General features: G+C 47.3%; 1 protein-coding gene across 1 annotated transcript; it reads left to right on the forward strand.

Annotated features, from left to right (window-relative positions):
* Nucleotides 1-2262: 2262 nt before the first annotated feature.
* LOC119279061 (E3 ubiquitin-protein ligase SINA-like 1) lies at nucleotides 2263-4179 on the forward strand. Its single transcript, XM_037560472.1, has 3 exons — nucleotides 2263-2325; nucleotides 2692-3066; nucleotides 3169-4179. The coding sequence occupies exons 1-3, from the start codon at nucleotides 2263-2265 to the stop codon at nucleotides 3898-3900; spliced, it is 1170 nt and encodes a 389-aa protein (XP_037416369.1). The 3' UTR covers nucleotides 3901-4179.
* Nucleotides 4180-17508: the final 13329 nt, after the last annotated feature.

A 17508-nucleotide genomic window follows, 5' to 3' on the forward strand; every position in this document is an offset into this window, starting at 1 on the left:
TAAGAACACCAATGTTGTTCCTACCCCGGCCAACCTGCATCCCTAAGATATGTTGTCGGCGACGTAGGTGCTCTGCGCGCCTCCTCCTTCCTTCCCAACAGAAATCGACTTGCCCAAATATCATTTTTAAATGACTGACGTCCAGCCGAACTAAAAAAGGAAAAACGAACGAGGGTCGTGATTCGCGGAGAAAAAAGTTTTGTGTGCATTGCCTTAAGTCCCACTTCTTCCGGCTAAAGAAAAATATTATACTTCCAAGCTAGTTCACAACCACATTCTTATCGCCATAGAGGTGGTTCATGAGTCACATCTCAGTGCAAAGCCGCTTAGCCCTAGATCTGCGCAGCCAAGTTCACGTTGCAGAAGAGCCATCGCCGACTAGCCGAAGTTAATCATCCATGTGTCATTGATCGCCTCGTCGTCGGTGTGCTCGTTCATCACCTTTGAGGTGGTCGCACATGTGACAGTGTGAGAGAGAAGCGGGTTTCACTAAAAATCTGGCATGGCGTTGGCGCCTCTTCAACTTCTCTCCCGTCAAAAACAAGTGAGACCCAAGCCACGTCAAAGATCGAGCCAAACTAGCATATTTTGTCTCTAGGGCATTTTATGAGTTAGTTGACTAAATTGCTCCTTGAGGGCGAGTTATATACAAATGGCGTCTTTTATCCTCGTAAAGATTAAACTTTTGTGAAGCACGAAAAGCAAGGAAGTCGATATAGACACCATGTTGTCGACTAGTACATCTTTTACCATTAAGATAATAACCACCCTTAGGTGGCCTTTGTTTGAGCTTCAGCTTTTGATTCAGGGATTCTACTCCTCTGAAACTCCGAATAGCAAACAAACAACCAACTACCCATAGTAGATTCTAGGAGTCGATTCTAAAAATTACACCGCGAGGCGTCCCGAAGCGAAAGTTGCGAATTCGGTGATTCCCGGGCTGCCACTTACCCCAATAGAAGTATACCTAGTTTTCTCCTCGATATTACAAGACATATGCCATACCCTAACCTCCGTCCACCGTCGAGCGCAAGGAGAGGAGAGCTACGTACCCCGCACATGGCTCCTACATCAACAACAATACCCAAAGTTGCATCCTAAATCAACAGCAATCCCCCGGCCGCTGCTGTTCTGCTATGCTTCCTGGTGTTGTTGCCTCCTACACCAACAACAATACCCAAAGTTGTTGCTCTGCAATTTTTTAGGACATTGTTGTTGCTCCGTTTTGTAATTGACCAATTGTGGATTCGGGGGCATTGCAAACATTTGACAACACTTTGGTTTTTCTACGGCCTGGTAAACAAACAGCTAGCTTTTGATTCTCAAAATCTACAGCTACAACTGATTCTCTGGAATTCAAGCCACAACTGATTTCAGGAATCTGTAGCCCAAACAAAGGGGGCCTTAGTGAGATATGCATGGCTTTGAATATGAATTTTGTCTCTAGTCAAATGGCTAGAGGTACAACAATTCCAAAACCCCAAACAATAATTAAAACATTTCAGAAAACAAGTCAAATATTTAAGAGATCTAGTCTACATGCAAAATTTGGAAGAAAAATGTAGGCGGTAAATGACATGAACAGCCAAACTAGGGTTACTAATGATTGCACCAACTTCTCTCTATTGTATAGATAAAAAGACACAATTTTGATTTTCTCAATTAGGTAAGCTTAGCTTTGACTTCCAGTTTCTTAAATATATGCTCAAACCCGTAACTTTTAAAACCAGGTAGATGATGTCTCTCACACCACTCAAGGTGTGGTTGTATTGACTGGAGACAAATCGGTGTTTTTGCATGTTACAACCTAGCATAAAACATAAAAAAATGAAACATATAATTTTTTAAAATATTTTATATAATTAACGTCCTGTTTTTATTAAAAGAATCACAAAATCTATTTAAAAGTCAAGGAAATGTTGAGAACTTCTTTAATAAATATTTCCTACAGAAGGTACGAACAACATATGTGTCCTGTTAGAAATGAAGAAGAAAAATCACAAGTACTATCGACAAACAGGGAATTAGAGGATTGTTACAAATAATTTGTGAATACTCATGAAAAAGCAGCCTTGTTTCATGACTGTTCTTGAATGCTCCTAATCATTTTATTTTTCTACTTTTTCGGGATTTTCCAATAATTGCCTTCAGATGTTGAATTTCTTGACATTTGAGCGAGCTTTAAATTTGATTATCAAATTTCCCTCTTCATCTTTAACGTCTTTTCATTTTTCGTTATTTCTCTGTTAACCAGACCGCTACATGTTCAAAACTATCGTCGCTTCGTCCAGTAATGCCGCCTTGAAGTCGAGCGAGGACCCAAATGTAACCGGCTTTCAAAGTGAAGTTTCAAGTATGTCTAGTTCGGAGTTTATGGATCAAAACAAAAAAAAACAAGATGTGATCAATGGTTTAGTGACAAAGACAGACTTAAAAATATACATGCATACAACTTGATATGGGCACCGGGACAATGTGCATTATTTTCACCATTAAAAAGCCATTTTAGCCGGTTTATCATGTATTCATTCCGTCCCATAATATAAGAGTGGTTTTCATGCGGATGCCGAGTAAAAAACATTTACTACTCGGTTACTCTAGGGGGTCTGTGTGGAATAGTGGCAAGTAGAGGGATGCGAGTGGAATTCAGCACTAGTCAATGATGAAGCAAGCATCTCATCTCATCTCTAGTGCGGTACCGGCCGAGCTCCTTTTTTCCTCGCCCCATTTGTTCTTGCGCCTGGCACAGCAAAAGTTTGGCCAGAGAGGGTTTTCGTTTCCCCAAGAGCAAGAGCCAGGATGCAGGGCGCCGGCGCCGCCGAGGGGAGGAGCAGGGGCTCGCCGTCGACCATGGACAAGGCCGACGAGAGCGCCAAGAAGGCGCGGCTGGACCTGCCCAACGGCCACTCCGTGAAGCAAGAGCTCGTTGCGGTGGCCGGAGGAGACGGAGGTGCCATCGTTGCGGTGGCGGAGCACAGCCCGAGGGCGGAGCTCGCCGTGAAGATCGACATGTGCGTGCTCCACTGCCCGCTCTGCGCCCTCCCCTTCAAGCCCCCCGTCTTCCAGGTCCTTCCTCTCCTCCCTTCCTTTCCTTTCCTTCTTTCGTCAGTCGATTCTTTCCTGCGGATGCGCTGATCTGCCGCCGGAGTCCGGTCTGTGTGCCTGCAGTGCAAGGGCGGGCACCTGGCCTGCGGCGGCTGCGCGGCCCAGCAGCCCTCCGGGCAGTGCGGGGCGTGCGCGGACGGCTGCGGCTTCTTCGACCCCTGCCCGGCGCTGGACGCCGTCGTGTCCTCCACCCGGGTCGAGTGCCCCAACGCCGGCTGCCACATGTACGTCACCTACCACGAGGCCGACGAGCACCGGAGCGCGTGCGCGCACGCGCCCTGCCGCTGCGCGGAGCACGGCTGCGGCTTCGTCGGCGCGGCGCCGGACCTCGCCGGCCACCTCAGTGCCGCCCACTCCGTGCCGGTGCACGCCATCCGCTACGGCAAGGTGAGCCGGCTCCAGGTCCCCGTGTCCACGCCGCGCCTGCTGCTCGTCGGCGACGGTGACGGCCGCGTGTTCGTGCTCACCGTGGGCGCGCTCGGCGCCGCGGCGACCGCCGTGTCCGTGGTCTGCGCCAGGGGGAGCGCGGCCACGAGGCCGCGGTTCACGTGCAAGATGTGGGTGAACCTGACCACGTCCGCGGCCGCGGACGGCGGCAAGGCGGACATCGTGCTGGTGGAGATGCAGGTGAGGAGCAGCACCTCGCCCGGCGCCGTGGTGGCCGCCGGCGAGCCGACGTTCCTCACCGTGCCGCCGGCGTACCTGGTCCCGGGAGCGGACGGGGGCGACGGGGCGGCGGCCATGGAGGTGCCACTCAGCGTCCGCATCGACAAGATCGCGCCTTGGTCCGACTGATTGATTGAGGTCCACCACCGTTCGTGGCAGTTGAGATGCAACTGAAACTATCTGGAGATGTTTGATAGTACAGTATAATTGAAGACACTTGCATTGCATGCTACTGGTCCTGTTAGGAAATGCCATAACCATGGATGCTAAGTCATAATTCTCTGAGCTTAAATGGATGTGAAAAAAAAGGATTTCTACTGTTTTTTTTTGTTGAGGATAAGATTTCTACTGTTGTTGTGTGCACCCTTGGAAATTCACATTCTACTGAACACATCATTTTCATTTTCATTTTGGGGGCATCATATTTCTCTACCAACCGCCCGAACAATACTCCATGAATTGCTTAACACCTGCTCCCTCCGTTTCCAAATAAGTGACGCAGATTTAGTACCAACGGAGTCATGAGTACCGCCAAACTGATGTCAAGAAACGTACTTCGTGTGTGTGTCTTTCTACAGTTAGAAAACCATACATATGCACACACACTTTTTTTCTTTCCATTTTGTATAACCTCTCCAATGTAATTATTGCATTTTGTCTAACAAACTGATCTTTCTAGTTGTTCCATCCAAATTTGTATATTTGTTATAAACGTTTTTGTCCTGAAAAAAAAGAAGAAAGCCTCTCGGCAACGATCATAATTTGTTAAAATATAAACACGACACTGACAAAAACACGACAAATGTAGTATCATTGTCGGGTCTAGCTAATGAAAGCAAGATCACAAGTTTTCACGTGAGAAGTGAAGTGATGAGTCACATCGTGCTCGGGTGGGGGTGGCATCCAAGGGCCGACCCCACCCGTTTCTGGCCAGAAGTGAAGTGAATCATTTTTTTAGTGTTCAAGTAGTAACCTCTACTCCACGTACATACATCTTCCGTTTTGTGTAATCTTTTCAATCTAAAATTATTCAAATGCCTAAGAAGAATGATCTATCTAGATGTTCTATCTATTTTTTTTATTTCTTATAAATATTTAGTAAAAAGGTTAAAATCTGTCGGCAACAATCATATTTTGTTAAAATAGACGCAAGCCATCACGGCAAAAGCATGCATCTAATTATTAACGGAAACCGAGAACATGGCTTGGCAAACATTGAGAGATACACGACACAAAATAATGGACAAAAACCACCTACTATTACATCCATATACATAACAATGTTAAGATTTGCCCCTCGTGGCATGGATTTTTCATCCTAGATGGCAGACTAACTGATTACAGCCAAAACATGAGAAAAAAACCAAATGCCATTAATAAGCAGACGACAAAAGTAGCATCATTGTCAGGTCAAGCTAATGAAGGCCAGATCACAAGTTTTCACGCGAGAAGTGGGGTGATGAGTCACCATAGTGCCGAGGGATCATCCGAGAGCCGACCCACCTATTCAAGTTTTTTTTCACAAGAAGTGAAGTGAAGTATTTTTTAATATTCAAATAGTAACCTCTGCTCCATGTACAAAGAATTTTTCCATTTTGTATAATATTTCCAATCTTAAATTATTCCATTGTTTGACCAAAAAAGATCTATCTAGATGTTCCATCCGAAATTTGTGTATTTGTTACAAATATTTTATTTTCTAAAAGGTCAAAACTGCTCAGCAAAAATCACATTTAATTAAAATAGGTGCAAGTCACTGTGGTCGAAGCATCTACTACCTCCGTCTCGCTGAATAAGTCATTCACGTAGTTCTAGGTCGACGATTTAACTATCTAAATATGTATTATATGTGACAAAAAAATATATATTTAAAAATTACATCCGTATAGAAATCTAGTGATATACTTTTCATGACATATAACACATTTTTAATTCCTCGAATCGATGATCTAGAATTACGCAAATGATTTATTCACCTAGACGGATGTAGTAATTATAAACGGAAACCAAAAACATGGAGTAATAACATTGCCTGAAACAGGACACAAAAATAATATAATTATGTGGAGATGTGCCCCTCGTGACAAGGAGTTTTCATCCTAGGTGGCAGTCTATTGATTACGGCCAAAACATAAGCGAAAATGTAATGCTGTCAATAAGTAGACAACAAAAGTAGCTAATGGAGGCGAGATCACAAGTTTTTTCACGCTGGTAGTGAAGTGATGAGTCACCACCCTGAAGGGGGGGGGGGGGGCATCCGAAAGCCAACCCACTCCTTCAAGTTTTCTCACGAGAACTGAAGTAAAGTAGTAACCTCTACTCCACGCACATACAAACCTTTTTTCCGTTTTGTGTAATCTTTTCAATATGAAATTATTACATTGTCTAAGAAGAATGATCTATCCAGATGTTCCGTCCAAATTTTGAATACTTGTTATAAATATTTTCTTTTGTAAAAGGGTCAAAATCTCCCTGCAACAATCATATGTTGTCAAAATAGACGCAAGTCACCACGGCTGAAGCATCTTATTATAAAACGGAGATCGAAAACATGGCGTGAGCAACATTGAGAGAAACACGACACACAATAATGGACTAAAACCACATATGACTAAGGGAGTACCTAGAACTCATTTAGATGAGATATAATTTGGTCTCATTCACTTTGAAAACAAGAACAGATACAACTCACGTGAGCACACACGCATCTTATAACATCACATCTAATGGCTATAAAGAGTGAATGAGACCAAATTATATCTCATCTAGATGAGTTCTAGCAAAACCGTATGACTAAATCTGTATACATAATTACATTGAGGTTTGCCCCTCGCGACAAGGATTTTTCATCCTAGGTGGCATCTAACTGATTATTTTGAAGCCAAAACATGAGCAAAGACACAGTGCCTTCAATAAGTAGACGACAAAAGTAGCATCATTGCGATGTCTAGCTAATGAAGGGCAAGATCACCAGTTTCAGGCGGGTAGTGAAGTGATGAGTCACCACCATGATGGGGAGTCATCCAAGAGCCGACCCACCCATTCAAGCTTTCTCGCGGGAAATGAAGTAATGTAAAATTTTAAATTCTAGTAATCCCTCGCCGAAGCATCTAAGTATAAACGGAAACCGAGAACATGGCGTCAGAAACGTCGACGACAGTTGCTGTTCTGGTGCGCTGGTCCTTTGGGCCTTAACACGACGACTTCCAGACTGTCTACAACAACAAGATTTACCCGGCTTCGGCGAGGGAGGGGCGATAACGGGTGGCGTGTCATTGGCTCGCTATAGTATTTGCAGTCGTTGTCAGGTGGTCTATGGACATGTATGTAATTTTGTTACTTTTCGTTTTCTTTGTACCGTCATGATGTTTGATGAATAGATCGAAAGATTCTCCAACAAAAAACAAGAAACATGACGCGGAATAATGGAGGGTCAAGTCTCAAAAAGAAGAAGAAAAAGAGACTTAATAGCAGTAGGTGGCTACTCAGGGCATCTCCAGCCGCGCCCCCAGGAAGGCCTCCCCAGGCGATTTTTTCGCGCTGGCGCCGAAAAAACGGCCCAGTCGCGCCCCCAGGAGCCCAATTTTCGCCCGCTTGGGCCGAAAACAGCGCCGGCGGACCCAGCCCGAACCCGGGGCGAGCTGTTTTGACGCGAAAAAGACGCGGGCCAGCCGCGTCAGCGACTCGGCGCCTCGTCTTCCCCCAACGGCCTCGGTTCCCGCGGGGAATCAATGGCAAGGCTGCCGCCGGTCAGCCTTGCCATTGATTCCTCACGGGCGGCGCTTCACACCAGCCCCGCCCCTCCACTCGCCTGTGCCCACACCAGCCCCGCCCCTCGTCGCCGTCCAGCCCCTCCCTCTCCCTCCCTTTCCCGAGCGCCGCCGCCCAGCCTCTCCCGAGCCCGCCCAGCCCGCCGTCGCCATGGCAGAACGCTTCCCCGGAGACGAGGCGGCGGCCAACGGCTTCGGCCGCCGTTCGCTCCGCGAACAGGAGTCCTGGCTCCTGTTCCAGGCGAACATCCCGGCGCCGCCGGACATGCGCGCCGGGCCGACGGGGTGGAGGCTCAGTGCCGGGGGAGTGCCCATTCCCCCGTTGCACGACGCCGTGGCGAAGCCGAAGTACTTCGCCGAGGAGGTCGAGATCGTGCGCGCGTCCCTCATCGACGCCCAACTCTCCCTCCCATAGTACGCCGCCGACAACCACGCGGCCTGGGCGGCGTATTTCGAGCGCCGCCAGCAGCAGCGATTGGCGTCCACCAACGGCGCGCCGGTGGTCGGCGGCCGGCAGAACAGCGAGGGGCGCCTGTTGGAAATATGCCCTAGAGGCAATAATAAATTGGTTATTATTATATTTCCTTGTTCATGATAATCGTCTATTATCCATGCTATAATTGTATTGATAGGAAACTTAGATACATGTGTGGGTACATAGACAACACCATGTCCCTAGTAAGCCTCTAGTTGACTAGCTCATTGATCAATAAATGGTTACGGTTTCCTGACCATGGACATTGGATGTCGTTGATAACGGGATCACATCATTAGGAGAATGATGTGATGGACAAGACCCAATCCTAAGCCTAGCACAAAGATCGTAGTTCATATGCTAAAGCTTTTCTAATGTCAAGTATCATTTCCTTAGACCATGAGATTGTGCAACTCCCGGATACCGCGGGAATGCTTTGGGTGTACCAAACGTCACAATGTAACTGGGTGGCTATAAAGGTGCACTACAGGTATCTCCGAAAGTGTCTGTTGGGTTGGCATGAATCGAGACTGGGATTTGTCACTCCGGTTAACGGAGAGGTATCTCTGGGCCCACTCGGTAGGACATCATCATAATGTGCACAATGTGATCAAAGAGTTGATCGCGGGATGATGTGTTACGGAACGAGTAAAGAGACTTGCCGGTAACGAGATTGAACAAGGTATCGGTATACCGACGATCGAATCTCGGGCAAGTACTATACCGCTAGACAAAAGGAATTGTATACGGGATCGATTGAGTCCTTGACATCGTGGTTCATCCGATGAGATCATCGTGGAACATGTGGGAGCCAACATGGGTATCCAGATCCCGCTGTTGGTTATTGACCGGAGAACGTCTCGGTCATGTCTGCATGGTTCCCGAACCCGTAGGGTCTACACACTTAAGGTTCGATGACGCTAGGGTTATAAAGGAAGTTTGTATGTGGTTACCGAATGTTGTTCGGAGTCCCGGATGAGATCCCGGACATCACGAGGACTTCCGGAATGGTCCGGAGGTAAAGATTTATATATGGAAAGTCCTGTTTTGGTCACCGGAAAAGTTTCGGGTTTTTCCGGTAACATACCGGGACCACCGGGAGGGTCCCAGGGGTCCACCAAGTGGGGCCACCAACCCCGGAGGGCTGCATGGGCCAAGTGTGGGAGGGAACCAGCCCCAGGTGGGCTGGTGCGCCCCCCACAAGGGGCCCAAGGCGCAGGGGAGAGTGGGAGGGGGCAAACCCTAGGGCAGATGGGCCCTAAGGCCCACCCCAGGCGCGCCTCCCCTCTCTCCCCCTCTGGCCGCCACCCAGATGAGATCTGGGGGCTGCCGCCACCCCTGGGGAGGGAACCCTAGAGGGGGCGCAGCCCCCTCCCCTCCCCCTATATATATATTTGAGGGTTTTGGGGCTGCAAAACACACGAGAACTTCTCCCTCTTGGCGCAGCCCTACCTCTCTTACTCCTCCTCTCTCGTGGTGCTTGGAAAAGCCCTGCTGGACTACCACGCTCCTCCATCACCACCACGCCGTTGTGCTGCTGCTGGATGGAGTCTTCCTCAACCTCTCCCTCTCTCCTTGCTGGATCAAGGCGTGGGAGACGTCACCGGGCTGTACGTGTGTTGAACGCGGAGGTGCCGTCCGTTCGGCACTAGGATCTCCGGTGATTTGGATCACGACGAGTACGACTCCTTCAACCCCGTTCTCTTGAACGCTTCCGCTTAGCGATCTACAAGGGTATGTAGACGCACTCCCCTTCCCTCGTTGCTAGATTACTCCATAGATTGATCTTGGTGACACGTAGGAAAATTTTGAATTTCTGCTACGTTCCCCAATAGTGGCATCATGAGCTAGGTCTATTGTGTAGATTCTTTGCACGAGTAGAACACAAAGTAGTTGTGGGCGTTGATTTTGTTCAATATGCTTACCGTTACTAGTCCAATCTTGTTTCGACGGTATTGTGGGATGAAGCGGCCCGGGCCGACCTTACACGTACTCTTACGTGAGACAGGTTCCACCGACTGACATGCACTTGGTGCATAAGGTGGCTAGCGGGTGCCAGTCTCTCCCACTTTAGTCGGAACGGATTCGATGAAAAGGGTCCTTATGAAGGGTAAATAGCAATTGGCATATCACGTTGTGGTTTTGCATAGGTAAGAAACGTTCTTGCTAGAAACCCATAGCAGCCACGTAAAACATGCAAACAACAATTAGAGGACGTCTAACTTGTTTTTGCAGGGTATGCTATGTGATGTGATATGGCCAAGAAGAATGTGATGAATGATATGTGATGTATGAGATTGATCATGTTCTTGTAATAGGATTCACGACTTGCATGTCGATGAGTATGACAACCGGCAGGAGCCATAGGAGTTGTCTTTATTTGTTGTATGACCTGCGTGTCATTGAACAACGCCATGTAATTACTTTACTTTATTGCTAACCGGTAGCCATAGTAGTAGAAGTAATAGCTGGCGAGACAACTTCATGAAGACACGATGATGGAGATCATGGTGTCATGCCGGTTACGATGATGATCATGGAGCCCCGAAGATGGAGATCAAAAGGAGCAAAATGATATTGGTCATATCATGTCACTATTTGATTGCATGTGATGTTTATCATGTTTATGCATCTTGTTTACTTAGAATGACGGTAGTAAATAAGATGATCCCTTACAACAATTTCAAGAAGTGTTCTCCCCTAACTGTGCACCATTGCTAAAGTTCGTCGCATCTAAGCACCACGTGATGATCAGGTGTGATGGATTCTAACGTTCACATACAACGGGTGTAAGACAGATTTACACACGCGAAATACTTAGGGTTAACTTGACGAGCCTAGCATGTACAGACATGGCCTCGGAACACAGAGACCGAAAGGTCGAGCATGAGTCGTATAGTAGATATGATCAACATGAAGATGTTCATCGATGATGACTAGTCCGTCTCACGTGATGATCGGACACGGGCTAGTTGACTCGGATCATGTAATCACTTAGATGACTAGAGGGATGTCTATCTGAGTGGGAGTTCATAAGATGAACTTAATTGTCCTGAACATAGTCAAAAGATCTTTGCAAATTATGTCGTAAGCTCGCGCTTTAGTTCCACTGTTTAGATATGTTCCTAGAGAAAATATAGTTGAAAGTTGACAGTAGCGATTATGCGGACAGTAGAAAGCTTATGTCCTTAATGCACCGCTCAGTGTGCTGAACCCCAAACGTCGTTTGCGGATGTTGCGAACATCGGACATACATGTTTTGATAACTACGTGATAGTTCAGTTAAACGGTTTAGAGATGAGGCACCAAAGACGTTTTCGAAACGTCGCGGAACATATGAGATGTTTCGAGGGCTGAAATTGGGATTTCAGGCTCGTGCCCACGTCAAGAGGTATAAGACCTCCGACGATTTTCTTAGCCTGCAAACTAAGGGAGAAAAACTCAATCGTTGAGCTTGTGCTCAGATTGTCTGAGTGCAATAATCATTTGAATCGAGTGGGAGTTGATCTTCCAGATGAGATAGTGATGTTTCTCCAAAAGTCATTGCCACCAAGCTGCCAGAGCTTCGTGATGAACTATAACATATCAAGGATAGAGATGATGATCCTTGAGGTATTCGCGTTGTTTGACATCGCGAAAGTAGAAATCAAGAAGGAGCATCAATTGTTGATGGTTGGTGAAACCACTAGTTTCAAGAAGGGCAAGGGCAAGAAGGGATACTTCATGAAACGGCAAATCAGCTGCTGCTCTAGTGAAGAAACCCAAGGTTGAACCCAAACCCGAAACTAAGTGCTTCTTTGATAAGGGGAATGGTCACTAGAGCGGAATTACCCTAGATACTTGGTAGATGAGAAGGCTGGCAAGGTCGATAGAAGTATATTGGACATACATTATGTTAATGTGTACTTTACTAGTACTCCTAGTAGCACCAGGGTATTAGATATCGGTTCGGTTGCTAAGTGTTAGTAACTCGAAATAAAAGAGCTACGGAATAAACGGAGACTAGCTAAAGGTGAGCTGACGATACGTGTTGGAAGTGTTTCCAAGGTTGATGTGATCAAGCATCGCACGCTCCCTCTACCATCGAGATTGGTGTTAAACCTAAATAATTGTTATTTGGTGTTTGCGTTGAGCATAGACATGATTGGATTATGTCTATCGCAATACGGTTATTCATTTAAGGAGAATAATGGTTACTCTATTTGAATAATACCTTCAATGGTCTTGCACCTAAAGGAATGGTTTATTGAATCTCGATCGTAGTGATACACATTTTCATGCCAAAAGATGTAAGATAGTAATGATAGTACCACTTACTTGTGGCACTGCCATGTAAGTCATATTGGTATGAAACGCATGAAGAAGCTCCATGTTGACGGATCTTTGGACTCACTCATTTTTGAAAAGTTTGAGACATGCGAACCATGTCTATTGGTGTATACGCATGAAGAAACTCCATGCAGATAGACCGATTGGACTCACTTGATTTTTAATCACTTGAGATATGCAAATCATACCACATGGGCAAGATGACTGAAAAGCCTCGTTTTCAGTAAGATGGAACAAGATAGCAACTTGTTGGAAGTAATACATTTTGATGTGTGCAGTCCAATAAGTGCTAAGGCATGCAGTGGATATCGTTATGTTCTCACTTCACAGATAATTCGAGTAGATGTTGAGTATATTTACTTGATGAAACACAAGTCTGAATTATTGAATGGTTCAAGTAATTTTAGAGTGAAGTTGAAGATCATTGTGACAAGAGGATAAAATGTCTATGATATGATCATAGAGATGAGTATCTGAGTTACGAGCTTTGGCACGCAATTAAGACATTGTGGAAATTGTTTCACAATTAATACCGCCTGGAACACCATATTGTGATGGTGTGTCCGAACATCATAGTTGCACCCTATTGGATATGGTGCGTACCATGTTGTCTCTTATCGAATTACCACTATTATTCATGGGTTAGGCATTAGAGACAACCGCACTCACTTTAATAGGGTACCATATAATTCCGTTGAGACGACACCGTTTGGAGAAACCTAAGTTGTCGTTTCTTGAAAGTTTGGGGCTGCGACGCTTATGTGAAAAAGTTTCAGGTTGATAAGCTCAAACCCAAAGCGAATAAAATATATCTTCATAGGACACCCAAAACAGTTGGGTATACCTCATAATTCAGATCCGAAAGCAATAGGGATTGTTTCTTGAATCGGGTCCTTTCTCGAGGAAAAGTTCGTCTCGAAAAGTTGAGTGGGAGGATGGTGGAGACTTGATGAGGTTATTGAACCATCACTTCAACCAGTGTGTATCAGGGCACAGGAAGTTGTTCCTGTGGCACCTACACCAATTGAAGTGGAAGCTTATGATAGTGATCATGAAGTTTCGGATCAAGTCACTACTGTACCTCGTAGGACGACAAGGACGCGTACTGCTTCGGAGTGGTATGGTGACCCTATCTTAAAGGTCATGTTGCTAGACAACAATGAACCTACAAGCTATGGAGAAGCGATGGTGGGCCCAAATTCCGACAAATGGTTAGAAGCCATGAAATCCGAGATAGGATCCATGTATCAGAACAAAGCATAGACTTTGGTGGACTTGCCCGATGATCGGCAAGCCATTGAGATAAATGGATCTTTAAGAAGAAGACGAACGTGGACGGTAATGTCACCGTCTATGAAGCTCGACTTGTGGCGAAGAGTTTTTTCACAAGTTCAAGGAGTTGACTACGATGAGATTTTCTCATCCGTAGCGATGCTTAAGTCCGTCGGAATCATGTTAGCATTAGCTGCAATTATGAAATATGGCGGACGAATGTCAAAACGAGTTTCCTTACCAGTTTTCATAAGGAAAGGTTGTATGTGATACAATCAGAAAGGTTTTGTCGATCATAAGGATGCTAAAAGGTATGCTAGCTCCAGCGATCCTTCTAAGGACTGGAGTAAGCATCTCGGAGTTGGAATGTATGCTTTGATGAGATGATCAAAGATTTTGGATTTATACAAAGTTTATGAGAAACTTGTATTTCCAAAGAAGTGAGTGGGAGCACTATAGAATTTCTGATGAGTATACGTTGTTGACATATTGTTGATCAGAAATGATGTAGAATTTCTGGAATGCATATAGGGTTATTTGAAAAGTGTTTTTTCAAGTGAAAACCTGGATTAAGCCACTTGAACATTGAGCATCAAGATCTATGAGGATGGATCAAAACGCTTAATGGTACTTTTAAATGAGCACATACCTTGACGTGATCTTGAAGGAGTTCAAGATGGATCAGTCAAAGAAGGAGTTCTTGCCTGAGTTGTAAGGTATGAAGTTAAGAGTTAAAGCTCGACCACGGCAGAAAAGAGAGAAAGGACGAAGGTCGTCCCCTATGCTTCAGACATAGGCTCTATAGTATGCTATGCTGTGTACCGCACTGGAAGTGTGCCTTGCCATGAGTCTGGCAAGAGGGTACAAAGGTGATCAAGGAGTGGATCACTAGATAGCGGTCAAAGTTATCCTTAGAGGAATAAGGATATGTTTCTCGATTATGGAGGTGATAAAGAGTTCGACGTAAAGGGTTACGTCGATGCAAGCTTTAACACCTATCCGAATGATTCTGAGTAGCAAACCGGATACGTATAGTGGAGCAACCATTTGGAATAGCTCCAAGTGGAGAGTGGTAGCAGCATTTACAATATGACCTAGAGATTTGCGAAGTACATACGGATCTGAATGTTGTAGACCCGTTGACTAAAACCTCTCTTACAAGCAAAACATGATCAAACCCTAGAACTCATTGAGTCTTAATCATATGATGATGTGAACTAGTTTAATGACAGTAGTAAACTCTTTGGATGTTGGTCACATGGCAATGTGGCCTGTCAGTGTTAATCACATGGCGATGTGAACTAGATTATTGAATCTAGTGCAAGTGGGAGACTATTGGAAATATGCCCTAGAGGCAATAATAAATTGGTTATTATTATATTTCCTTGTTCATGATAATCGTCTATTATCCATGCTATAATTGTATTGATAGGAAACTTAGATACATGTGTGGGTACATAGACAACACCAAGTCCCTAGTAAGCCTCTAGTTGACTAGCTCATTGATCAATAGATGGTTACGGTTTCCTGACCATGGACATTGGATGTCGGTGATAACGGGATCACATCATTAGGAGAATGATGTGATGGACAAGACCCAATCCTAAGCCTAGCACAAAGATCGTAGTTCGTATGCTAAAGCTTTTCTAATGTCAAGTATCATTTCCTTAGACCATGAGATTGTGCAACTCCCGGATACCGCAGGAATGCTTTGGGTGTACCAAACGTCACAATGTAACTGGATGGCTATAAAGGTGCACTACAGGTATCTCCGAAAGTGTCTGTTGGGTTGGCATGAATCGAGACTGGGATTTGTCACTCCGGTTAACAGAGAGGTATCTCTGGGCCCACTCAGTAGGACATCATCATAATGTGCACAATGTGATCAAAGAGTTGATCGCGGGATGATGTGTTATGGAACGAGTAAAGAGACTTGCCGGTAACGAGATTGAACAAGGTATCGGTATACCGACGATCGAATCTCGGGCAAGTACTATACCGCTAGACAAAGGGAATTGTATATGGGATCAATTGAGTCCTTGACATCGTGGTTCATCCAATGAGATCATCGTGGAACATGTGGGAGCCAACATGGGTATCCAGATCCCGCTGTTGGTTATTGATCGGAGAACGTCTCGGTCATGTCTGCATGGTTCCCGAACCCGTAGGGTCTACACACTTAAGGTTCGATGACGCTAGGGTTATAAAGGAAGTTTGTATGTGGTTACTGAATGTTGTTCGGAGTCCCGGATGAGATCCCGGACATCACGAGGACTTCCGGAATGGTCCGGAGGTAAAGATTTATATATGGGAAGTCCTGTTTTGGTCACCGGAAAAGTTTCGGGTTTTTCGGTAACGTACCGGGATCACCGGGAGGGTCCCGGGGGCCCACCAAGTGGGGCCACCAACCCCGGAGGGCTGCATGGGCCAAGTGTGGGAGGGAACCAGCCCCAGGTGGGCTGGTGCAGCCCCCACAAGGGGCCCAAGGCGCATGAGAGAGTGGGAGGGGGCAAACCCTAGGGCAGATGGGCCCTAAGGCCCACCCCAGGCGCGCCTCCCCTCTCCCCCCCTCTGGCCGCCACCCAGATGAGATCTGGGGGCTGCCGCCACCCCTGGGGAGGGAACCCTAGAGGGGGCGCAGCCCCCTCCCCTCCCTCTATATATATTTGAGGGTTTTGGGGCTGCAGAACACACGAGAACTTCTCCCTCTTGGCGCAGCCCTACCTCTCTTACTCCTCCTCTCCCGCGGTGCTTGGCGAAGCCCTGCTGGACTACCACGCTCCTCCATCACCACCACGCCGTTGTGCTGCTGCTGGATGGAGTCTTCCTCAACCTCTCCCTCTCTCCTTGCTGGATCAAGGCGTGGGAGACGTCACCGGGCTGTACGTGTGTTGAACGCGGAGGTGCCGTCCGTTCGGCACTAGGATCTCCGGTGATTTGGATCACGACGAGTACGACTCCTTCAACCCCGTTCTCTTGAACGCTTCCGCTTAGCAATCTACAAGGGTATGTAGACGCACTCCCCTTCCCTCGTTGCTAGATTACTCCATAGATTGATCTTGGTGACACGTAGGAAAATTTTGAATTTCTGCTACGTTCCCCAACAGCGCCACCTCTGGTGGGGCGTCCCCGGCCGCACACTCGAGGGCGTGCTCAAGTACCTCGAGGGCGGCAACGACCCGCCGTTGGCGTACCCCCCGGCGCAGCACCGACGCGTCGGGCCATAGGCGCCAAGGAGGTTCGGGTCCTCCTCCTCCTCTTCCTCCTCCCGATCCTCATCGCACTCCTCCGGCACTCCGGCCCTGCTCGGCGTCAAGGCCGAGCCCGCGGCGGAGTCGCCGCTCGGCCGGCGCACTTGCAGCGCCGGCATCGTCATCAACGAGGGCGGCCGGCGCGCCTCCTCCTCGTCGGCTCCTCCGTGCTTCGTCAAGCCAAAGACGGAGCCGGGGCTGGCGCCGGTGAAGACGGAGCCGGGGCTGGCGCCGGTGAAGACGGAGCCGGGGCTGGCGCCGGTGAAGGCGGAGTTCGACGACGACGACGCGACCCTAGAATGGGCGCGCCAGGACTCCATTGCGATGGAGAAGGCGCGCCGGGAGAAGGCGAAGGAGCGCCAGCGCGCCGCCCTGCGCCGCTTCGAGGAGCGTCGACGCGGCCGCGATGAAGACGGGGTCGTCGTCCTATGCGACAGCGACGACGACGACGACGACGCACCGCCGCCAGTCCGCCATGGCGACGCCGGGTCCAGCAGGGGCGCCCGCGTCAACGAGGAGAAGGCCGACGACGACGATGGCGGCGACGACTTCAGCCCCTTTCTTTTTTAATTAGGTTAATGTAATGAAAATGCGCGAATTTCGCCGAAATTTGCGATGTTTAACCGAAATTTAACTACTT

Source organism: Triticum dicoccoides, chromosome 3B, assembly GCF_002162155.2.
Source record: "Triticum dicoccoides isolate Atlit2015 ecotype Zavitan chromosome 3B, WEW_v2.0, whole genome shotgun sequence".
NCBI classification, from domain to species: Eukaryota; Viridiplantae; Streptophyta; class Magnoliopsida; order Poales; family Poaceae; genus Triticum; species Triticum dicoccoides.